At 43.6% G+C, this 26,594-nt stretch overlaps 1 protein-coding gene across 1 annotated transcript; it reads left to right on the forward strand.

Moving 5' to 3' along the window:
* Positions 1-26,150, forward strand: LOC110512937 (UPF0524 protein C3orf70 homolog A). The gene is made up of 2 exons (XM_036974347.1): positions 1-643; positions 25,048-26,150. Exons 1-2 carry the CDS (start codon positions 469-471, stop codon positions 25,713-25,715), a joined length of 843 nt encoding a protein of 280 aa, XP_036830242.1. The 5' UTR covers positions 1-468; the 3' UTR covers positions 25,716-26,150.
* Positions 26,151-26,594: the final 444 nt, after the last annotated feature.

Genomic DNA, 26,594 nt, shown 5'->3' on the forward strand with positions numbered 1-26,594 from the left:
GGAGGAGGGGATAGCCTAAGAGGAAGGAAACGGCGAGGGCTTCATCAACAGACAGGGGAGTCTCTTGTCAGGCTGATAGAAGGCTGGCTATATCAAATGAAAGCCTGACACGGGATACGCCACGGAAATCTCTCTGGCTGAGATAACCTCGTCGACGTTTACAGAAAATCATTCCAGCGGCTGGAGATCCAGATGTTTACGTAAAACAAGCTGTCAATCGTATTCGTGGAACTGGAACTTTCATCGCATTTTGATTCTCTCTGTGCTGCTTGGGGGGTGGCTACAACGGTGCCACATTTAACTCGTTTGCGTCACGCTTTGGAGTTTCCTCCCTGGTTAGACATTTGGCGTTTGCTGAGGTTTTGAGACCAAAACCGAAATTCCAGACCATTTTTGGCTGGTGGGCTAAAACTGCGTTCTCCGATGGGTTACATGGCGTGCGTTTGATCCTGGGGTGTGCGCTGCGCGATGGCCGCGTCGGGCGGACGGAAGAGCGAGAAGTTGGATGAGGCACAGGCGTTGGCCCGGAGCTGCGCGGGGAGACCGGACTTTCTCCCGTGCGACGGACTGTCCATCTGCGCAACACACAGCCACGGGAAGTGCTTCAAGCTCCACTGGTGCTGCCACTTGGGATGGTGTCACTGTAAGTAGCCGTGCTTAAAGACCGTCGATGTCTCACCATTCTCTGGGTTCTCCATGTGCTTAGCTGTGCTCTCCGCTCACTCCCTGGTTGGAAGGAGAAATTCAATGAATGTCTATAAATAGCCTGTTATATGTGAATGTTTACAAGAATAGCAGCCTATTGTTTGACTTCAGACAATTATACTGCCCTACCAAGCAAAAAGGCAGTAACTGCTCATAGCTTGGAACTGAGAAAAATTGCTTTTATTTACGTTGGTTTCATAGTAACTTTTATACAGTTACTGCTAACACGACCCCTATTTATCCTGAACACAATTATAATAGAGACAGGATACTTGTCCACATGATTACGCATGTCTTTAATTCTAGCAAAATGACTAACTCATTTTCAACCAAATGAGCAATTACTGCCTTTTTGCTTGGGTAGGGCAGAATAGCCCTCCTCCGTTTTTGTTGGCTTGTTGGAAACCAGACATACATCCTCTTAGCTGGATGGGACAGTCAACACAGACATTCTGATGTGATAGAGTACATATCTAAATACAGAGCCTAAATTCAGCTGATAAAACCAGTAACAGGCTAGAATTTGTTCTAGTTATCAATGTTGGCTCAGTGGTACAGGACAGACAGACGGACGGACGGACGGACCGGACAGACATGGACACACACACACAGTATGATGAACCTCCACCAGTGTACCATTCATGGACTGTCACCCTCACAGCTGGAAGCTGCTGATAGAGAGAGAATGATATGATGTTAAAGACAGTGAATTCATTCAACCTCTATTCATCAACAGACCATGTCTGTCTTGCAGCTCAGCCTCAGCAGTTGGCTACTGAGATGACTAAATAGACTACACTGTCTTACAATCTATAGGAATCTCATGACCAAGTCTCCAAGAATTCAGACAGGACTGCCAGACTAGAGTATTGAGGATCATTGTCTGGACCTTGATGTTATGAACTACAGTTGGCTCTCCTTACACCCAAAATATGTTTTAGGCAACACGCTTGTTTCTCTGCACTACAACAGACATTGATGAAGGTATTATCTTGTTCTCTGCACTACAACAGACATTGATGAGGTATTATCTGGTGTCTCTGCACTACAACAGACATTGATGAAGGTATTATCTGGTTTCTCTGCACTACAACAGCTGGTATATGATGAAGGTATTAGCTTGTTTCTCTGCACCACAACCGACATTGATGAAGGTATTATCTGGTTATCTGCACTACAAACAGCTGGTATATGATGAAGGTATTATCTTGTTTCTCTGCACTACAACAGACAGTGATGAAGGTATTATCTGGTTTCTCTGCACTACAACAGACATTGATGAAGGTATTATTCGGTTTCTCTGCACTACAACAAGACATTGATGAAGGTATTATCTGGTTTCTCTGCACTACAACAGACATTGATGAAGGTATTATCTGGTTTCATCTGCACTACAACAGACATTGATTAAGGTATTATCTGGTTTCTCTGCACTACAACAGACATTGATGAAGGTATTATCTGGTTCTCTGCACTACAACAGACATTGATGAAGGTATTATCTGGTTTCTCTGCACTACAACAGACATTGATGAAGTTATTATCTGGTTTCTCTGCACTACAACAGACATTGATGAAGGTATTATCTGGTTTCTCTGCACTACAACAGACATTGATGAAGGTATTATCTGTTTCTCTGCCTACTAACAACAGACATTGATGAAGGTATTATCTGGTTTCTCCTGCACTACAACAGACATTGATGAAGGTTTTATCTGGTTTCTCTGCACTACACCAGCTGGTATATGATGAAGGTATTATCGGGTTTCTCTGCACTACAACAGACATTGATGAAGGTATTATCTGGTTCTCTGCACTACAAAAGACATTGATGAAGGTATTATCTTGTTTCTCTGCACTACACCAGACATGATGAAGGTATTATCTGGTTTCTCTGCACTACAACAGACATTGATGAAGGTATTATCTGGTTTCTCTGCACCACAACAGCTGGGTTATGATGAAGGTATTATCTGGTTTCTCTGCACTACACACAGACATTGATGAAGGTATTATCTTGTTTCTCTGCACTACAACAGACATTGATGAAGGTATTATCTTGTTTCTCTGCACTACACCCAGACATTGATGAAGGTATTATCTGGTTTCTCTGCACTACAACAGACATTGATGAAGGTATTATCTGGTTTCTCTGCACCACAACAGCTGGGTTATGATGAATGTATTATCTGGTTTCTCTGCACTACAACAGACATTGATGAAGGTATTATCTTGTTTCTCTGCACTACAACAGACATTGATGAAGGTATTATCTTGTTTCTCTGCACTACACCAGACATTGATGAAGGTATTATCTGGTTTCTCTGCACTACCAACAGCTGGTATATGATGAAGGTATCATTATCGTTAATAATGTATTACAACACCACAACACCAAGTTACACTCAGCCACCAGTAGAGGGCAGGCTCACTTCCTCACTGTCTGACCAGGTTACACGTGGTGAAAACAGGTTGATAGAAGACCAAGCCAATGCTGAGGGATATAGAGAGAGTGTGTGTGTGTGTTGTGTGCCCAACATCCCCACTAAACCTAATCATCAGACACACTGCACTTTATCAAGCGTCTACTGTACCTTCTGCAGCAAAGTGTTTGGAGTAAATATTACACTTTCTAAGGAGTGTCTGGAACTGTATCTGTCTAGACTAGCACCCATTAGAGGAGCATGGAGACTGAGTCCCAGAGAGAGTTTAGTTTTCCTCAGTCAACTAAGGAGGGAGAGGAGGGAGGGAGGAGGAAAAGGGACGGGAGGAAGAGGGGAGTGTTTTAACCAGGGTCCATAAAGCCCTGTAGTGAACCAGGGACCATAAAGCCCTGTGGTTACCAGGGACCAAGGGTTTGACGTGTGTGTGTGTGTGTGTGTGTGTGTGTTGTGTGTGGTGTGCCCGTGCGTCTTTGTCCATATGTTTGTACGTTTTGGAGTAGTGAGACCCTAGAAACGCCTGTGAAATGTGTTGTCAGTCAGTTTCCTTTTCTGTATCAGTAACACAGTCATCTGTCCCGACTCTTGACTTCACAGTACTGTTCAGTAACTGGTAGCTGCGTGTCTGTCAGCCTACATCCTCTGTAATGCTCCTCCATTCTCCGTTTGCTACATTGTTATTGTGATGGGTAAAGTCATGCAGTCCTGTGTCTACCGGGCCGGACCCCAAAACAACATTGTTATTGTGATGGGTAAAGTCATGCAGTCCTGTGTCTCCGGGCCGGACCCCAAAACAACATTGTCATTGTGATGGGTAAAGTCAAGCAGTCCTGTGTCTCCGTGCCGGACCCCAAAACAACATTGTTATTGTGATGGGTAAAGTCAAGCAGTCCTGTGTCCTCCCGTGCCGGACCCAAAACAACATTGTTATTGTGATGGGTAAAGTCAAGCAGTCCTGTGTCTCCGGGCCGGACCCCAAAACAACATTGTTATTGTGATGGGTAAAGTCAAGCAGTCCTGTGTCTCCGGGCCGGACCCCAAAACAACATTGTTATTGTGATGGGTAAAGTCAAGCAGTCCTGTGTCTCCGGGCCGGACCCCAAAACAACATTGTTATTGTGATGGGTAAAGTCAAGCAGTCCTGTGTCTCCGGGCCGGACCCCAAAACAACATTGTTATTGTGATGGGTAAAGTCAAGCAGTCCTGTGTCTCCGGGCCGGACCCCAAAACAACATTGTTATTGTGATGGGTAAAGTCAAGCAGTCCTGTGTCTCCGGGCCGGACCCCAAAACAACATTGTTATTGTGATGGGTAAAGTCAAGCAGTCCTGTGTCTCCGGGCCGGACCCCAAAACAACATTGTTATTGTGATGGTAAAGTCAAGCAGTCCTGTGTCTCCGGGCCGGACCCCAAAACAACATTGTTATTGTGATGGGTAAAGTCAAGCAGTCCTGTGTCTCCGGGCCGGACCCCAAAACAACATTGTTATTGTGATGGGTAAAGTCAAGCAGTCCTGTGTCTCCGGGCCGGACCCAAAACAACATTGTTATTGTGATGGGTAAAGTCAAGCAGTCCTGTGTCTCCGGGCCGGACCCCAAAACAACATTGTTATTGTGTCAAGCTGAAGTGGCAGACGAAGGCATTTCAAAAAGTACCTCATAGTCAGACTGTATTTTATAGCCTGAACACACTAATGTTATACACAGAACACCAACACACAGCTGTCTCTGGGCTGACTGTCTGTGTGCTGACTGTCTGTGTGCTGACCGTCTCTGGGCTGACCGTCTCTGGGCTGACCGTCTCTGGGCTGACCGTCTCTGGGCTGACCGTCTCTGGGCTGACCGTCTCTGGGCTGACCGTCTCTGGGCTGACCGTCTCTGGGCTGACCGTCTCTGGGCTGACCATCTCTGGGCTGACTGACTCTGGGCTGACTGACTCTGGGCTGACTGATCACTGAGAGAACAGGCAGAGAGCGGTCAGCCTCAGAGGTTATAGTTCAGCTGCCACTTGACCTCTCTGGTCCGTCAAGCCCTATCAAACATCTGGCCCGTTGCCATTTGTGATCCCCCCCACACCCAACCTCTCTCTCCTCCCATCCTAGATGATTCAGACCCTGCTGGCAGCATTAACAGAGGTATCCCACTGGGGGGATGGAGGTATGGCAACAGCTCTCTCTCTCTCTCTCCTCCTCCTCCTCCTCATATGGAAACAAACATTGCTGAGGCTGTTACAGCCATGTTTCCATCACCTCCACTGTGTATATTATATGAAGTGTCTATAGTTCTCCCACCGATGCCGCCGTTGTTATGCATAATATTATATGAAGAGTATGAAGTGTACATTAGACAGGGGTTATAGTTAATATAGGTCATGAATAATAAACAGGAAGTGTACATTAGACAGGGGTTATAGTTAATATAGGTCCTTAATAATAAACAGGAAGTGTACATTAGACAGGGGTTATAGTTAATATAGGTCATGAATAATAAACAGGAAGTGTAAATTAGACAGGGGTTATAGTTAATATAGGTCATGAATAATAAACAGGAAGTGTACATTAGACAGGGTTTATAGTTAATATAGGTCATGAATAATAAACAGGAAGTGTACATTAGACAGGGGTTATAGTTAATATAGGTCCTTAATAATAAACAGGAAGTGTACATTAGACAGGGGTTATAGTTAATATAGGTCATGAATAATAAACAGGAAGTGTACATTACAGGGGTTATAGTTAATATAGGTCATGAATAATAAACAGGAAGTGTACATTAGACAGGGGTTATAGTTAATATAGGTCCTTAATAATAAACAGGAAGTGTACATTAGACAGGGGTTATAGTTAATATAGGTAATGAATAATAACAGGAAGTGTAAATTAGACAGGGGTTATAGTTAATATAGGTCATTAATAATAAACAGGAAGTGTACATTACAGGGGTTATAGTTAATATAGGTCATTAATAATAAACAGGAAGTGTACATTAGACAGGGTTTATAGTTAATATAGGTCATTAATAATAAACAGGAAGTGTACATTACAGGGGTTATAGTTAATATAGGTCATGAATAATAAACAGGAAGTGTACATTACAGGGGTTATAGTTAATATAGGTCATTAATAATAAACAGGAAGTGTACATTACAGGGGTTATAGTTAATATAGGTCATTAATAATAAACAGGAAGTGTACATTACAGGGGTTATAGTTAATATAGGTCATGAATAATAAATAGTGAATAATACACAGGAAGTGTACATTAGACAGGGGTTATAGTTAATATACAGTGCCTTGCGAAAGTATTCGGCCCCCCTTGAACTTTGCGACCTTTTGCCACATTTCAGGCTTCAAACAAAGATATAAAACTGTATTTTTTTGTGAAGAATCAACAACAAGTGGGACACAATCATGAAGTGGAACGACATTTATTGGATATTTCAAACTTTTTTAACAAATCAAAAACTGAAAAATTGGGCGTGCAAAATTATTCAGCCCCCTTAAGTTAATACTTTGTAGCGCAACCTTTTGCTGCGATTACAGCTGTAAGTCGCTTGGGGTATGTCTCTATCAGTTTTGCACATCGAGAGACTGACATTTTTTCCCATTCCTCCTTGCAAAACAGCTCGAGCTCAGTGAGGTTGGATGGAGAGCATTTGTGAACAGCAGTTTTCAGTTCTTTCCACAGATTCTCGATTGGATTCAGGTCTGGACTTTGACTTGGCCATTCTAACACCTGGATATGTTTATTTTTGAACCATTCCATTGTAGATTTTGCTTTATGTTTTGGATCATTGTCTTGTTGGAAGACAAATCTCCGTCCCAGTCTCAGGTCTTTTGCAGACTCCATCAGGTTTTCTTCCAGAATGGTCCTGTATTTGGCTCCATCCATCTTCCCATCAATTTTAACCATCTTCCCTGTCCCTGCTGAAGAAAAGCAGGCCCAAACCATGATGCTGCCACCACCATGTTTGACAGTGGGGATGGTGTGTTCAGGGTGATGAGCTGTGTTGCTTTTACGCCAAACACAACGTTTTGCATTGTTGCCAAAAAGTTCAATTTTGGTTTCATTCTGACCAGAGCACCTCTTCCACATGTTTGGTGTGTCTCCCAGGTGGCTTGTGGCAAACTTTAAACGACACTTTTTATGGATATCTTTAAGAAATGGCTTTCTTCTTGCCACTCTTCCATAAAGGCCAGATTTGTGCAATATACGACTGATTGTTGTCCTATGGACAGAGTCTCCCACCTCAGCTGTAGATCTCTGCAGTTCATCCAGAGTGATCATGGGCCTCTTGGCTGCATCTCTGATCAGTCTTCTCCTTGTATGAGCTGAAAGTTTAGAGGGACGGCCAGGTCTTGGTAGATTTGCAGTGGTCTGATACTCCTTCCATTTCAATATTATTGCTTGCACAGTGCTCCTTGGGATGTTTAAAGCTTGGGAAATCTTTTTGTATCCAAATCCGGCTTTAAACTTCTTCACAACAGTATCTCGGACCTGCCTGGTGTGTTCCTTGTTCTTCATGATGCTCTCTGCGCTTTTAACGGACCTCTGAGACTATCACAGTGCAGGTGCATTTATACGGAGACTTGATTACACACAGGTGGATTGTAGTTATCATCATTAGTCATTTAGGTCAACATTGGATCATTCAGAGATCCTCACTGAACTTCTGGAGAGAGTTTGCTGCACTGAAAGTAAAGGGGCTGAATCATTTTGCACACCCAATTTTTCAGTTTTTGATTTGTTAAAAAAGTTTGAAATATCCAATAAATGTCGTTCCACTTCATGATTGTGTCCCACTTGTTGTTGATTCTTCACAAAAAAATACAGTTTTATATCTTTATGTTTGAAGCCTGAAATGTGGCAAAAGGTCGCAAAGTTCAAGGGGGCCGAATACTTTTGCAAGGCACTGTAGGTCATTAATAATAAACAGGAAGTGTACATTACAGGGGTTATAGTTAATATAGGTCATTAATAATAAACAGGAAGTGTACATTACAGGGGTTATAGTTAATATAGGTCATGAATAATAAACAGGATGTGTAAATTAGACAGGGGTTATAGTTAATATAGGTCATTAATAATAAACAGGAAGTGTACATTAGACAGGGGTTATAGTTAATGTAGGTCATGAATAATAAACAGGAAGTGTAAATTAGACAGGGTTATAGTTAATAGAGGTCATGAATAATAAATTATGAATTAACAGTCTGAGAAGTAATGTGATAATAAACAGGAAGAGACATGATGTCCTCTGGGGGAGCAGGAAATGTACTACTTCCTGCTTGCATCTACAGGCTTAAACCACAGTCTCTGTATGTCGTCATCCCATATGACTCTGGTCAAAAGTGGAGGGGAGTGTATGTCAAATCAAATCAAATCAAATGTATTTATATAGCCCTTCGTACATCAGCTGATATCTCAAAGTGCTGTACAGAAACCCAGCCTAAAACCCCAAACAGCAAGCAATGCAGGTGTAGAAGCACGGTGGCTAGGAAAAACTCCCTAGAATGGCCAAAACCTAGGAAGAAACCTAGAGCGGAACCAGGCTATGAGGGGTGGCCAGTCCTCTTCTGGCTGTGCCGGGTGGGGATTATAACAGAGCATGGCCAAGATGTTCAAATGTTCATAGATGACCAGCATGGTCGAATAATAATAATAATGTGTGTGGAGTGGGGGTACCTGTCATCCTCTACATGTACCTGTCATCCTCTACATGTACCTGTCATCCTCTACATGTACCTGTCATCCTCTACATGTGGCTGTCATCCTCTACATGTACCTGTCATCCTCTACATGTACCTGTCATCCTCTACATGTACCTGTCATCCTCTGCATGTACCTGTCATCCTCTACATGTGGCTGTCATCCTCTACATGTACCTGTCATCCTCTACATGTACCTGTCATCCTCTACATGTACCTGTCATCCTCTACATGTGGCTGTCATCCTCTACATGTACCTGTCATCCTCTACATGTAGCTGTCATCCTCTGCATGTACCTGTCATCCTCTACATGTGGCTGTCATCCTCTACATGTACCTGTCGTCCTCTACATGTACCTGTCATCCTCTACATGTGGCTGTCATCCTCTACATGTGGCTGTCATCCTCTACTCTACATGTACCTGTCATCCTCTACATGTACCTGTCATCCTCTACATGTACTTGTCATCCTCTACTCTACATGTACCTGTCATCCTTTACTCTACATGTACCTGTCATCCTCTACTCTACATGTACCTGTCATCCTCTACTCTACATGTACCTGTCATCCTCTACATGTACCTGTCATCCTCTACATGTACCTGTCATCCTCTACTCTACATGTACCTGTCATCCTCTACATGTACCTGTCATCCTCTACATGTACTTGTCATCCTCTACTCTACATGTACCTGTCATCCTTTACTCTACATGTACCTGTCATCCTCTACTCTACATGTACCTGTCATCCTCTACTCTACATGTACCTGTCATCCTCTACATGTACCTGTCATCCTCTACATGTACCTGTCATCCTCTACTCTACATGTACCTGTCATCCTCTACTCTACATGTAGCTGTCATCCTCTACATGTAGCTGTCATCCTCTACATGTAGCTGTCATCCTTTACTCTACATGTAACTGTCATCCTCTATATATATGTATATATATATCTGTACTGTAGTCTGGTCCTGGTAGATACTGTAGTCTAGTCCTGGTAGATACTGTATGTAGTCTAGTCCTGGTAGATACTGTATGTAGTCTAGTCCTGGTAGATACTGTGTGTAGTCTAGTCCTGGTAGATACTGTATATAGTCTAGTCCTGGTAGATACTGTATGTAGTCTAGTCCTGGTAGATACTGTATGTAGTCTAGTCCTGGTAGATACTGTATATAGTCTAGTCCTGGTAGATACTGTATATAGTCTAGTCCTGGTAGATACTGTATATAGTCTAGTCCTGGTAGATACTGTATATAGTCTAGTCCTGGTAGATACTGTATGTAGTCTAGTCCTGGTAGACACTGCGTGTAGTCTAGTCCTGGTAGATACTGTACTGTATATAGTCTAGTCCTGGTAGATACTGCGTGTAGTCTAGTTCTGGTAGATACTGTGTGTAGTCTAGTCCTGGTAGATACTGTATGCAGTCTAGTCCTGGTAGATACTATACTGTATGTAGTCTAGTCCTGGTAGATACTGTATGTAGTCTAGTCCTGGTAGATACTGCATGTAGTCTAGTCCTGGTAGATACTGTATGTAGTCTAGTCCTGGTAGATACTGTGTGTAGTCTAGTCCTGGTAGATACTGTGTGTAGTCTAGTCCTGGTAGATACTGCGTGTAGTCTGGTCCTGGTAGATACTGTGTGTAGTCTAGTCCTGGTAGATACTGTATGTAGTCTAGTCCTGGTAGATACTGTATGTAGTCTAGTCCTGGTAGATACTGTATGTAGTCTAGTCCTGGTAGATACTGTATGTAGTCTAGTCCTGGTAGATACTGTACTGTAGTCTAGTCCTGGTAGATACTGTATGTAGTCTAGTCCTGGTAGATACTGTATGTAGTCTAGTCCTGGTAGATACTGTATATAGTCTAGTCCTGGTAGATACTGTGTGTAGTCTAGTCCTGGTAGATACTGTGTGTAGTCTAGTCCTGGTAGATACTGTATGTAGTCTAGTCCTGGTAGATACTGTATGTAGTCTAGTCCTGGTAGATACTGTATGTAGTCTAGTCCTGGTAGATACTGTAGTCTAGTCCTGGTAGATACTGTATGTAGTCTAGTCCTGGTAGACACTGTTTTAACAGCCGTTCTAGATGCTCTGTCTTGAGAGGAGCTACCTGACTGCTAGTGTAGGAAGTATGAATTATTGAACAGACAGAGAGACTGCTCTGTCCACACTGACCCAGAACCAAGGGATTACCAAGGGAATTACCCAGAGAACCTAGGACAGGGATGGGCAACTCCAGTCCTCCAGGGCCTGATTGGTGTCACACTTTTGCCCCAGCTAACACACCTGACTCCAATAATCACCTAATCATGATCTTCAGTTCAGAATGCAGTTAGTTTAATCAGCTGTGTTCGCTAGGGATGGGGGAAATGGTTGACACCACTTCAGAGGTGGGCTTGAACCCAACCTGAGAGTTTCAACCTGAAACTCACCCCGAGAGCTACACCCCGAGAGCTACACCCTGAGAACTATAACCTGAGAGCTACAACCTGAGAGATACACCCTGAGAACTATAACCTGAGAGCTACACCCTGAGAGCTACACCCTGAGAGCTATAACCTGAGAGCTACAACCTGAGAGATACACCCTGAGAACTATAACCTGAGAGCTACACCCTAAGAACTATAACCTGAGAGCTACACCCTAAGAACTATAACCTGAGAGCTACACCCTAAAAACTATAACCTGAGAGATACACCCTGAGAACTACAACCTGAGAGCTACACCCTGAGAACTATAACCTGAGAGATACACCCTGAGAACTATAACCTGAGAGCTACACCCTGAGAACTATAACCTGAGAGCTACACCCTGAGAACTATAACCTGAGAGATACACCCTGAGAACTATAACCTGAGAGCTACACCCTGAGAACTATAACCTGAGAGCTACACCCTGAGAACTATAACCTGAGAGATACACCCTGAGAGCTACAACCTGAGAGATACACCCTGAGAGCTACACCCTGAGAACTATAACCTGAGAGATACACCCTGAGAACTACAACCTGAGAACTATAACCTGAGAGATACACCCTGAGAGCTACAACCTGAGAGATACACCCTGAGAACTATAACCTGAGAGCTACACCCTGAGAACTATAACCTGAGAGCTACACCCTGAGAACTATAACCTGAGAGCTACACCCTAAGAACTATAACCTGAGAGATACACCCTGAGAACTATAACCTGAGAGATACACCCTGAGAACTATAACCTGAGAGCTACACCCTAAGAACTATAACCTGAGAGATACACCATGAGAACTATAACCTGAGAGATACACCCTGAGAACTACAACCTGAGAGCTACACCCTGAGAACTATAACCTGAGAGCTACACCCTGAGAACTATAACCTGAGAGCTACACCCTAAGAACTATAACCTGAGAGCTACACCCTGAGAACTATAACCTGAGAGCTACACCCTGAGAACTATAACCTGAGAGATACACCCTGAGAACTACAACCTGAGAGCTACACCCTGAGAACTATAACCTGAGAGATACACCCTGAGAACTACAACCTGAGAGCTACACCCTAAGAACTATAACCTGAGAGCTACACCCTGAGAACTATAACCTGAGAGCTACACCCTAAGAACTATAACCTGAGAGCTACACCCTGAGAACTATAACCTGAGAGCTACACCCTGAGAACTATAACCTGAGAGCTACACCCTGAGAACTATAACCTGAGAGATACACCCTGAGAACTATAACCTGAGAGCTACACCCTAAGAACTATAACCTGAGAGCTACACCCTGAGAACTATAACCTGAGAGATACACCCTGAGAACTATAACCTGAGAGCTACACCCTGAGAACTATAACCTGAGAGATACACCCTGAGAACTATAACCTGAGAGCTACACCCTGAGAACTATAACCTGAGAGATACACCCTGAGAACTATAACCTGAGAGATACACCCTGAGAACTATAACCTGAGAACTACACCCTGAGAGCTACACCCTGAGAACTATAACCTGAGAGATACACCCTGAGAACTATAACCTGAGAGATACACCCTGAGAGCTACACCCTGAGAACTATAACCTGAGAGCTACACCCTGAGAGCTACACCCTGAGAGCTACACCCTGAGAACTACAACCTGAGAGCTACACCCTGAGAGCTACACCCTGAGAGATACACCCTGAGAACTATAACCTGAGAGATACACCCTGAGAACTATAACCCGAGAGATACACCCTGAGAACTACAACCTGAGAGAACCACCCTGAGAACTATAACCTGAGAGCTACACCCTGAGAACTATAACCTGAGAGCTACACCCTGAGAGCTACACCCTGAGAACTATAACCTGAGAGCTACACCCTGAGAGCTACACCCTGAGAACTATAACCTGAGAGCTACACCCTGAGAACTACACCCTGAGAGCTACACCCTGAGAACTACACCCTGAGAGATACACCCTGAGAGCTACACCCTGAGAACTATAACCTGAGAGCTACACCCTGAGAGCTACACCCTGAGAACTATAACCTGAGAGCTACACCCTGAGAGCTACACCCTGAGAACTATAACCTGAGAACTACACCCTGAGAACTATAACCTGAGAGCTACACCCTGAGAGCTACACCCTGTATGATCAAATAGAAATATATTAATGCAGTGTATGTCTGTTTCCTTATTAGTCCCTGGAGGCTGGGTTGGACTGGTACTATGCACGTTCTCCTCTGTGATTACTCAGAGGGACAGGAAGTGAAAATAGGGCTGAAAATAGGAATGGATTTGTCACTCGTGGTTTTTGTGAATTTTTTATAAAAAATGCAAAAAAAAACTGTGGCCTCATTTTACATTAGAGTGGCTGAAATGTTTCATTCTGAAAACAGGTTTTCTACCCCTCTTCAAAACCAGTGGCCTCATTTTACACGAGTAGCTGAAATGTTTTTCATCCTGAAAACAGTCACTACACAACTGTAGTTTTATGAAACCTGTATGATGCCACAATTCTGACAGTATTGTAAGTATTTCGGACTGTTTGTACTCTACAATATGACATAAAAATACGTTCTGTCTCTACATGCGCTCCAGAGGTGTTTCCTCCACAACTTAATATGTTGTGAAATGTTCATGACTGTTGCTGAGATGGAAAGGGACCATTGGTGAAGGACAATCTGTCACAGCTAGTGGTGTTAGAAAGGGACAATCAGTCCCAGCTAGTGGTGTTAGAAAGGGACAATCAGTCCCAGCTAGTGGTGTTAGAAAGGGACAATCAGTCACAGCTAGTGGTGTTAGAAAGGGACAATCAGTCACAGCTAGTGGTGTTAGATAGAAAGAGACAATCAGTCACAGCTAGTGGTGTTAGAAAGGGACAATCAGTCACAGCTAGTGGTGTTAGAAAGGGACAATCAGTCCCAGCTAGTGGTGTTAGAAAGGGACAATCAGTCCCAGCTAGTGGTGTTAGAAAGGGACAATCAGTCACAGCTAGTGGTGTTAGAAAGGGACAATCAGTCACAGCTAGTGGTGTTAGATAGAAAGAGACAATCAGTCACAGCTAGTGGTGTTAGAAAGGGACAATCAGTCACAGCTAGTGGTGTTAGAAAGGGACAATCAGTCACAGCTAGTGGTGTTAGAAAGGGACAATCAGTCACAGCTAGTGGTGTTAGCTAGAAAGAGACAATCAGTCACAGCTAGTGGTGTTAGATGGAACAGGACAATCAGTCACAGCTAGTGGTGTTAGATGGAACAGGACAATCAGTCACAGCTAGTGGTGTTAGAAAGGGACAATCAGTCACAGCTAGTGGTGTTAGTCATGTCACCAGATCTGCATATTACTGGGACTTATCTGTTTAATGTCGCTGCCAGAGCCAATAATGTATGTCATCTCTCATTCGAGAGTGCGTATGTATGTGTTGAATCAAAGTTTATTGGCGTGTGCGTGTGATTAGCAGAGGTAGATTCCCAGCTGTGCTTGAGAGCTCAGCCTAATCATCTGTAAATGTCTCTAAATACCACCAGTCCCCATGATGCATCTCTTCACAGCATCTCTGTGAATTCATTATTCATGACATAACATCCAATCAGGTGGGAGGGAGGTTGACGACCAGGAAACTCCCTGTTTAGGGGAACTGTCTCTGTATGTAGTGTCTTTAGTATGACATTAGGATGTTATAGCATGTATTACATCGCTAGCCCTGCACCCCTTTATGTGGGTTAAAACCCCTTTTGAAGGCTAAAGTGTAGCTAAGCTAACAACACTGAAACAGCCTCAGGAAGTCTTCAGTGAACCATCTAAAATGCTTCTTTAGCAGGCTATGAGTCTTCCTATAGTGCTGAAACACAAACTTCATATCCAACCTTTACATCCCATCTCAACTTATATGAATTGAGAGGCTAAGACCCTGGAATGCTGCCTTCCTTCCTTCCTGCCTTCCATGTCTCTCTGTGTGTGACTGACTCTGATGGTGATCCTGGTAAACTAGTGTTTTAGCCTTTCATCTATCTTACAGCTCCTCTACAGCCCTGAAACACACACACACACACACACACACACACACACACACACACACACACACAGCAGCAACCCTGAAACGTCGCAGCACATTCAGCCCAGAAGAGGACATTTGCAAAGTGAAGCGAAAAGCCAGTCTTCAACCTTCCACACACATCCACAATATCCAGTACATTAACAACCTTCCACAATATCCAGTACATTAACAACCTTCCACAATATACAGTACATTAACAATCTTCCACAATATCCAGTACATTAACAACCTTCCACAATATCCAGTACATTAACAACCTTCCACAATATACAGTACATTAACAACCTTCCACAATATACAGTACATTAACAACCTTCCACAATATACAGTACATTAACAACCTTCCACACTATCCAGTACATTAACGATATCCAGTACATTAACAATCTTCCACACAATATCCAGTACATTAACAACCTTCCACAATATACAGTACATTAACAACCTTCCACACACTATCCAGTACATTAACAATATCCAGTACATTAACAACCTTCCACAATATACAGTACATTAACAACCTTCCACACTATCCAGTACATTAACAATATCCAGTACATTAACAACCTTCCACAATATACAGTACATTAACAACCTTCCACACACTATCCAGTACATTAACAATATCCAGTACATTAACAACCTTCCACACTATCCAGTACATTAACAACCTTCCACACTATCCAGTACATTAACAACCTTCCACAATATCCAGTACATTAACAACCTTCCACACTATACAGTACATTATCAACCTTCCACACACATCCACAATATACAGTATAATAACAACCTTCCACACAGATCCACAATATACAGTACATTAACAACCTTCCACAATATACAGTTAATTAATATTTATTTTTGACAATAGATCAGTCTAGAGAAGGGTGGGTGTGATTGTAATCACTGTGCTGCTAGTCAGTCAGCCAATCTGTCAGCCAGCCAATTAGCCAGCCAGTCATCCAGCCAATCAGCCAGCCAATCAGCCAGTCAGCCAATCAGCCAGTCAGCCAATCAGCCAGCCAGTCAGCCAGTCGTGTGCTGCTCTCACACATAATGTTAACATGTGGGCAGTGAGTGTGACTGTGCATGAGGTACTGGTACAGTAATCAAAATCAAATCAAATGTATTTATATAGCCCTTCGTACATCAGCTGATATCTCAAAGTGCTGCACAGAAACCCAGCCTAAAACCCTAAACAGCAAGCAATGCAGGTGTAGAAGCACGGTGGAAAAACTCCCTAGAAAGGCCAAAACCTAGGAAGAAACCTAGAGAGGAACCTAGGAAGAAACCTAGAGAGGAAACAGGCTATGTGGGGTGGCCAGTCCTCTTCTGGCTGTGCCGGGTGGAGATTATAACAGAACATGGCCAAGATGTTCAAATGTTCATAGATGACCAGCATGGTCAAATAATAATAACCACAGGCAGAACAGTTGAAACTGGAGCAGCAGCACGGCCAGGTGGACTGGGGACAACATGGTGGGCAGTCGTGCTGACAGACATGAGCTCTCTCGCTCAATTTCTTTTCAATTCAAATTGTTTTATTGGCATGACGTAACAATGTACAGCACCAGTCAAAAGGTTGGACACACCGACTCATTCAAGGGTTTTTCTTATTTTTCTTTTTACCATTTTCTACATTGTAGAATAATATCGAAGACATCAAAACTATGAAATAACACATATGGAATCATGTAGTAACCAAAAAAGTGTTAAACAAATCTAAATATATTTTAGATTCTTCAAAGTAGCCACCCCTTTGGCTTAATGACAGCTTTGCACGCACTTGGCATTCTCTCAACCAGCTTCACCTGGAATGCTTTTCCAACAGGCTTGAATGAGCACTGCTTTTCCTTCACTCTGCAGTCCAACTCATCCCAAACCATCTCAATTGGGTTGAGTTCGAGTGATTGTGGAGGCCAGGTCATCTGATGCAGCACTCCATCACTCTCCTTCTTAGTCAAATAGCCCTTACACAGCCTGGAGGTGTGTTGGGTCATTGTCCTATTGAAAAACAAATGATATTCCCACTAAGAGCAAACCAGATGGGATGGCGTATCCTGCAGAATGCGGTGGTAGCCATGCTGGTTAAGTGTGCCTTAAATTCTAAATAAATCACTGACAGTGTCACCAGCAAAGCACCCCCCACACCATCACACCTCCTCCTCCATGCTTCATGGTGGGAACTACACATGGAGATTATCTGCTCAATTAGTTTTAGCCACATTTGTCTAGGTTTATTCATTTGTATTTGTGTTTTAATGGTGTAGAAAACCCTGCTTGCTTTCTCTCTGTTCATTTACTGCCTAATTTAGGTCTCCAGTTGAGCTTCTTTTATAAACCTGAGTTATTGTAGTGTGTGGGTATTTACTACCAGGGTCCAGGTCTGACAGGTCCAGGCTCTGCTGTGGGCCATGTGCTGTGGGTGACAGCAGGCACGGGGCATCTGGGTAGAGCAGGCATTTAACCTCTGAATTGTGGAGACTAACACCAGGGGCTGAGGATTTATCTAGAATAGTGGCCAAGTCATTGATGTACAGGGCCTTCGGAAAGTATTCAGACCCTTTGACTTTTTACACATTTTGTTACGTTACAGCCTTATTCTAGAATGGATTAAATCGTTTTTAAAGACATTTTAAGCAAATGTGTTAAGAAAATATATTCCAATTTACATAAGCATTCAGACCGTTTACTCAGTACTTTGTTGAAGAACCTTTGGCAGTGATTACAGCCTCGAGTCTTCTTGGGTATGATCCTACAAGCTTGGCACAGCTGTATTCGGGGAGTTTCTCCCATTCTTCTCTCCGGATCCTCTCAAGCTCTGTCAGGTTAGATGGGGAGTGTTGTTTCTCATGGTCTGAGAGGCCTTTAAGGTGCTTTGGCAAACTCCAAGCGGGCTGTCATGTGCCTTTTTACTGAGGAGTGGCTTCTGTCTGGCCACTCTGCCATAAAGGACTGTTGGAGTGCTGCTGCAGAGATGGTTGTCCTTCTGGAACGTTCTCCCATCTCCACAGAGGAACTCTGGAGCTCTGTCAGAGTGACCATTGGCCCTTCTCCCCCATTTGCTCAGTTTGACTGAGAGGCCAGATCCAGGAAGAGTCTTGGTGGTTCCAAACCTCTTCCATTTGAGAATGATAGAGGTCAAGTTGTTCTTGGGGACCTTCAATGCTGCAAAAAATGTTGGTACCCCCAGATCTGTGCCTCGACACAATCCTGTCTCTGAGCTCTACGGACAATTCCTTTGACATCATGGCCTGGTTTTTGCTCTGACATGCACTGCCAACTGTGGGACCTTGTATAGACAGGTGTGTGTCTTTCCAAGTCATGTCCAATCAATTTGTAATTTACCACAGGGGGACTCCAATCAAGTTGTAGAAACAACTCAAGGATGATCAGTGGAAACAGGATGCACCTGAGCTCAATTTAGGGTCTGAATATCTATGTAAATAAGCTATTTCATTTGCTCACAAAAAATCGGTTGTGTGTAGATTCATGAGGAAAAAATGTAAACAATTGTAGAATAAGACTAATGTAACAAAGTGGAAAAAGTCAAGGGGTCTGAATACCTTTTCAATGCACTGTACATTGATTTACTGCTTTCAATAACTTTGTAAAACAGTCCTGTATGATTACCTCTCTGTAGCCTGTGGAACAGTGACAGCATGATTACCTCTCTGTAGCCTGTGGGACAGTGACAGCATGATTACCTCTCTGTAGCCTGTGGGACAGTGACAGCATGATTACCTCTCTGTAGCCTGTGGAACAGTGACAGCATGATTACCTCTCTGTAGCCTGTGGGACAGTGACAGCATGATTACCTCTCTGTAGCCTGTGGAACAGTGACAGCATGATTACCTCTCTGTAGCCTGTGGAACAGTGACAGCATGATTACCTCTCTGTAGCCTGTGGGACAGTGACAGCATGATTACCTCTCTGTAGCCTGTGGAACAGTGACAGCATGATTACCTCTCTGTAACCTGTGGGACAGTGACATCATGATTACCTCTCTGTAGCCTGTGGAACAGTGACAGCATGATTACCTCTCTGTAACCTGTGGGACAGTGACAGCATGATTACCTCTCTGTAACCTGTGGGACAGTGACAGCATGATTACCTCTCTGTAGCCTGTGGGACAGTGACAGCATGATTACCTCTCTGTAGCCTGTGGGACAGTGACATCATGATTACCTCTCTGTAACCTGTGGAACAGTGACAGCATGATTACCTCTCTGTAGCCTGTGGAACAGTGACAGCATGATTACCTCTCTGTAGCCTGTGGGACAGTGAGTAACAATGTCTGTCTTACACCAGGTCTCCTTCAGAATGATGACATTTACAACTACAGTCCAAAGGTTCACTAGTGGAGGCCCTGAACGTTCCACATGCTAACTGATAGCAATTTAATATTGCAAAAATACAGTAACTACTAAGATACTGTAACTACTAAGATACTGTAACTACTAAGATACTGTAACTACTAAGATACTGTAACTACTAAGATACTGTAACTACAATGATACAGTAACTACTAAGATACTGTAACTACTAAGATACTGTAACTACTAAGATACTGTAACTACTAAGATACAGTAACTACTAAGATACTGTAACTACTAAGATACTGTAACTACTAAGATACTGTAACTACTAAGATACTGTAACTACAATGATACAGTAACTACTAAGATACTGTAACTACAATGATACAGTAACTACTAAGATACTGTAACTACTAAGATACAGTAACTACTAAGATACTGTAACTACTAAGATACTGTAACTACTAAGATACTGTAACTACAATGATACTGTAACTACTAAGATACAGTAACTACTAAGATACAGTAACTACTAAGATATTGTAACTACTAAGATACAGTAACTACTAAGATACTGTAACTACAATGATACTGTAACTACTAAGATACAGTAACTACTAAGATACTGTAACTACAATGATACTGTAACTACTAAGATACAGTAACTACTAAGATACTGTAACTACTAAGATACAGTAACTACTAAGATACTGTAACTACAATGATACTGTAACTACTAAGATACAGTAACTACTAAGATACAGTAACTACTAAGATACAGTAACTACTAAGATACTGTAACTACAATGATACAGTAACTACTAAGATACTGTAACTACAATGATACTGTAACTACTAAGATACTGTAACTACTAAGATACAGTAACTACAATGATACTGTAACTACAATGATACAGTAACTACTAAGATACTGTAACTACAATGATACAGTAACTACTAAGATACTGTAACTACAATGATACTGTAACTACTAAGATACTGTAACTACTAAGATACTGTAACTACAATGATACTGTAACTACTAAGATACAGTAACTACAAAGCTCGCTCTATCGATCTCTCCAAGTGGAATCAAAATCACTCTCCCTTCACCATGATGATGCAGGGATGAACTGCATTCCCTCCACCAGGCACTAGCTACAGAGACTAAAGGACAAGTCTCTGTCTCTCTCTAGCTACAGAGACTAAAGGACAAACCTCTGTCTCTGTCTCTCTCTCTAGCTACAGAGACTAAAGGACAAGTCTCTGTCTCTCTCTAGCTACAGAGACTAAAGGACAAACCTCTGTCTCTCTCTCTAGCTACAGAGACTAAAGGACACGTCTCTGTCTCTCTCTAGCTACAGAGACTAAAGGACAAGTCTCTGTCTCTCTCTAGCTACAGACTAAAGGACAAACCTCTGTCTCTCTCTCTAGCTACAGAGACTAAAATACAAACCTCTGTCTCTCTCTCTAGCTACAGAGAGTAAAGGACAAGTCTCTGTCTCTCTCTAGCTACAGAGACTAAAGGACAAACCTCTGTCTCTGTCTCTCTCTAGCTACAGAGACTAAAGGACAAACCTCTGTCTCTCTCTAGCTACAGAGACTAAAGGACAAACCTCTGTCTCTCTCTAGCTACAGAGACTAAAGGACAAACCTCTGTATCTCTCTAGCTACAGAGACTAAAGGACAAACATCTGTCTCTCTCTAGCTACAGAGACTAAAGGACAAACCTCTGTATCTCTCTAGCTACAGAGACTAAAAGACAAAAGCTCTGTGTCTCTCTCTCTCTCTCTCTCTCTCTCTGTGTCTCTCTCTCTCTCTCTCTCTCTCTCTCTCTCTGTGTCTCTCTCTCTCTCTCTCTCTCTGTCTCTCTCTCTCTCTAGCTACAGAGACTAAAAGCTCTGTCTCTCTCTCTGTGTATCTCTCTCTGTGTGTCTGTCTCTCTCTCTCTAGCTACAGAGACTAAAAGCTAAAGCTCTCTAATGTTCTTTTCCTTACATCTTTAGAAGGCAGAATCTTACCCACTGCCCCTCTCCTCCCCTCCTCTCTTTTCTAGTCTGATCTCTCTTAAGGACATACATCTTGAAACAGGCACAGCTCTCCAGGAGGGCCACTTCACTAAAGAAAATACTGAGAGAAAAAGAGTCCTTATGTCCTGTTGTAACCTTGATCTGATGTCATGTTGTAACCTTGATCTGATGTCATGTTGTAACCTTGATCTGATGTCATGTTGTAACCTTGATCTGATGTCATGTTGGAACCTTGATCTGATGTCATGTTGGAACCTTGATCTGATGTCATGTTGGAACCTTGATCTGATGTCATGTTGGAACCTTGATCTGATGTCATGTTGGAACCTTGATCTGATGTCATGTTGGAACCTTGATCTGATGTCATGTTGTAACCTTGATCTGATGTCATGTTGTAACCTTGATCTGATGTCATGTTGGAACCTTGATCTGATGTCATGTTGTAACCTTGATCTGATGTCATGTTGTAACCTTGATCTGATGTCATGTTGGAACCTTGATCTGATGTCATGTTGTAACCTTGATCTGATGTCATGTTGGAACCTTGATCTGATGTCATGTTGGAACCTTGATCTGATGTCATGTTGGAACCTTGATCTGATGTCATGTTGTAACCTTGATCTGATGTCATGTTGTAACCTTGATCTGATGTCATGTTGTAACCTTGATCTGATGTCATGTTGTAACCTTGATCTGATGTCATGTTGTAACCTTGATTTGATGTCATGTTGGAACCTTGATCTGATGTCATGTTGGAACCTTGATCTGATGTCATGTTGGAACCTTGATTTGATGTCATGTTGGAACCTTGATCTGATGTCATGTTGTAACCTTGATCTGATGTCATGTTGGAACCTTGATTTGATGTCATGTTGGAACCTTGATCTGATATCATGTTGTAACCTTGATCTGATGTCATGTTGGAACCTTGATCTGATGTCATGTTGGAACCTTGACCACTTCCCCTGTCTGTTCTCTGTACCCACGTTTCATTTCATTTCTGTACCAACTACATCACAGTGACTTTGATATATGGGATAGAGTCTATATTTTCTACCCTCTTTTATCCCCTCCTCTTGTAGAATCTCCTCCTCCTCTAGAATATCCTGCTCCTGTAGAATCTCCTCCTCCTCTAGAATATCCTGCTCCTGTAGAATCTCCTCCTCCTCTAGAACATCCTGCTCCTGTAGAATCTCCTCCTCCTCTAGAATATCCTGCTCCTGTAGAATCTCCTCCTCCTCTAGAATATCCTGCTCCTGTAGAATCTCCTCCCCCTCTAGAATATCCTGCTCCTGTAGAATCTCCTCCTCCTCTAGAATATCCTGCTCCTGTAGAATCTCCTCCTCCTCTAGAATATCCTGCTCCTGTAGAATCTCCGCCTCCTGTGGAACTCCTCATCTTATAGAATATCCTCCTGTAGAATCACCTACTGTAGAATCACCTCCTCCTGTAGAATCTCATCCTCTTGTAGAATCTCATCCTCTTGTGTGTTTGTGATGCTCCAGTTCTCAGTGGAGGAGAGGAGGAAGGAGAGAGAGAGGGGAGAGGGAGGAAGGAGAGAGGGAGGGGAGAGGGAGGGAGGGAGTTAGGGAGGGGAGCAGATGAGGGAGGGAAGAGAGGAGAACGTGTTATACTGGAGATTCCCACGGTAACACACAGTAGGATGGAAAGAATGAGGGAGAGAGAGATTCTGAAAGTATTCAGACCCCTTCACTTTTTCCACATTTTTATATTTTACAGCCGTATTCTAAAATGGATTAAGATTTCCCTTCACTGGAACTAAGAGGCGTAGCCCGAACCATGAACAACAGCCCCAGACCTCCTCCACCAAACTTTACAGTTGGCACTATGCATTGGGGCAGGTAGCGTTCTCCTTGCATCTGCCAAACCCAGATTAGTCCGTCGGGCTTCCAGATGGTGAAGCGTGATTTATCAGTCCAGAGAACGCGTTTCCACTGATCCAGAGTCCAATAGCGGCGAGCTTTACACCACTGCAGCCAACACTTAGCATTGCACATGGTGATCGTTAGGCTTGTGTGCGGCTGCTCGACCATGGAAACCCATTTCATGAAGCTCCCGACAAACAGTTATTGTGCTGACTTTGCTTCCAGAGGCAGTTTGGAAGTCGGTAGTGAGTGTTGCAACCGAGGACAGACCATTTTTATGCGCTGCGCGCTTCAGCTTGTGTGGCCTACCACTCTCGCGGCTGAGCCGTTGTTGCTCCTAGATGTTTTCACAATAACAGCACTCACAGTTGACCGGGGGCAGCTCTAGCAGGGCAGAAATTTTACAAACTGACTTGTTGGAAAGGTGGCATCCTATGACGGTGCCACGTTGAAAGTCACTCAGCTCTTCAGTAAGGCCATTCTACTGCCAATGTTTGTCTATGGAGATTGCATGGCTGTGTGCTCGATTTGATACATCTGTCAGCAACGGGTGTGGCTGAAATAGTGGAATCCACTCATTTGAAGGGGCGTCCACATACTGCTGTATATGAGTATCATTTGAAGGGGTGTCCACATACTGCTGTAAATGAGTATCATTTGAAGGGGTGTCCACATACTGCTGTATATGAGTATCATTTGAAGGGGCGTCCACATACTGCTGTATATGAGTATAATTTGAAGGGGTGTCCTCATACTGCTGTATATGAGTATCATTTGAAGGGGTGTCCACATACTGCTGTATATGAGTATCATTTGAAGGGGCGTCCACATACTGCTGTATATGAGTATAATTTGAAGGGGTGTCCTCATACTGCTGTATATGAGTATCATTAGAAGGGGCGTCCACATACTGCTGTATATGAGTATAATTTGAAGGGGTGTCCTCATACTGCTGTATATGAGTATCATTTGAAGGGGTGTCCACATACTGCTGTATATGAGTATCATTTGAAGGGGTGTCCACATACTGCTGTATATGAGTATCATTTGAGGGGGCGTCCACATACTGCTGTATATGAGTATCATTTGAAGGGGTGTCCTCATACTGCTGTATATGAGTATCTGGCTTGTCATTCTTACTGCTTCCCTTGTAATGCCTTTATCTTTGTGATTGAATACCCACTTATTTCAGTTCTGTATTTGTTACATAAAGTAACCCTGTCTCTGTACCTCTCTCTCTCTCTCTCTCTCTCTCTCTCTCTCTCTCTCTCTCTCTCTCTCTCTCTCTCTCTCTCTCTCTCTCTCTCTCTCTCTCTCTCTCTCTCTCTCTCTCTCTCTCTCTCTCTCTCTCTCTCTCCCTCTCCTCTCCTCTCCTCTCCTCTCCTCTCCTCTCCTCTCCTCTCCTCTCCTCTCCTCTCCTCTCCTCTCCTCTCCCTTCTCTAGGTAAATATGTGTACCAGCCGATGACCAACGTGTGCCGCCTCCCCAGCACCCCAGTGCCTGCCACGCCCACAGACCACCCCCATACCATGGACCTGACAGTCTCATTGGCCGAACGCTTCCTCATGACCGCCCCCGCCTTCCAAGCCCCGCCCTGCCTGGAGTCGCCAAAGTTCTGCATCATCTCAGACCTCTTTGTGGACGACTACATGGTGAAACGCATCAATGGGAAGATGTGCTATGTCCAGAGACCTCAACCTTCGACCATGCCCAGCCCGCCTCAATCACATCCCCCTCACCCCTGGTCCAAACCCCACCCCCAACGGACCCCCAGACACCACCCACACCCCCAGCCCAGACCACACCCCCAGGGCACCAAGCCCAGTGCCCTGGGGGACAAGGTCACCACCCCCAAAATAGACCACTGCTCCTCCCCGTCCAGCTCTGAGGATTCTGGGATAAATGCGCTGGGCGGCCATTACATGGAGTCATGTGACGAGGGTTCTGAGGAAGAGGAGGAAGACGAGGAGGAAGTGGAGGAGGAGGATGAAGAGTTAAGTAGTGATGGAGAGTCTAGTCCACTAAGTATGTGGAATCAAGATGAGTGTTCTCTGCTCTCTCCGTCCAAGTCTATGGTGGAGATTATTGAGAAGATCGAGACAACTGTGTGAGACAACTTGCACTGTCGCGTTGAAATGGAGACGATGAGACAGTGATCTAGCCGGTTCAGCTTAGAGCCACACACACACACACACACACACACACACACACACACTAGCCTGTCAACGTTCCTCTAACTTATACTAATCGTACAACATCAAAACAGTGACCTGTTACCTATGAACTTTGACCTTTCACCTGTTATAGCATGGTTATCTATGACCTTTCACCCTGTTATAGCATGGTTACCTACGGCCTTTCACCCTTTTATAGCATGGTGTACCGATCGCATTCTACTCTGGAGGGATTTCACTTATCTTTCCAGACCAGGAGTCAGCTGAAAGAACAAGAACAATGAACAAGAGCACTAATGAAGGAATCAGTGAATGTGATCTAGTCCATGACCCAACACACTAAAAGAAGAGCACGAAGTGACCAAACACACTCTGAGGATTGAGGCTACTACTTTTTACACAACAATCAAGGTTGAAACCCAAATGGCACCCTATTCTCTATATAGTGCACTACTTTAGACCAGGGGCCCATAGGGGATAGTGCACTACTTTAGACCAGGGGCCCATAGGGGATAGTGCACTACTTTAGACCAGGGCCCATAGGGGATAGTGCACTACTTTAGACCAGGGCCCATAGGGGATAGTGCACTACTTTAGACCAGGGCCCATAGGGGATAGTGCACGACTTTAGACCAGGGCCCCATAGGGGATAGTGCACTACTTTAGACCAGGGCCCATAGGGGATAGTGCACTACTTTAGACCAGGGGCCCATAGGGGATAGTGCACTACTTTAGACCAGGGGCCCATAGGGGATAGTGCACTACTTTAGACCAGGGGCCCATAGGGGATAGTGCACTACTTTAGACCAGGGGCCC

The sequence above is a fragment of the Oncorhynchus mykiss genome, unplaced genomic scaffold (assembly GCF_013265735.2).
Source record: "Oncorhynchus mykiss isolate Arlee unplaced genomic scaffold, USDA_OmykA_1.1 un_scaffold_487, whole genome shotgun sequence".
Classification (NCBI taxonomy): Eukaryota; Metazoa; Chordata; class Actinopteri; order Salmoniformes; family Salmonidae; genus Oncorhynchus; species Oncorhynchus mykiss.

Bases quoted from the DNA above. Each gene is read 5' to 3' on its own strand.
- LOC110512937 (XM_036974347.1), top strand. From the start codon at position 469: ATGGCCGCGTCGGGCGGACGGAAGAGCGAGAAGTTGGATGAGGCACAG. The intron at 644-25,047 runs GTAAGTAGCCGT...TCCCTTCTCTAG, and splicing joins CCACTTGGGATGGTGTCACT to GTAAATATGTGTACCAGCCG.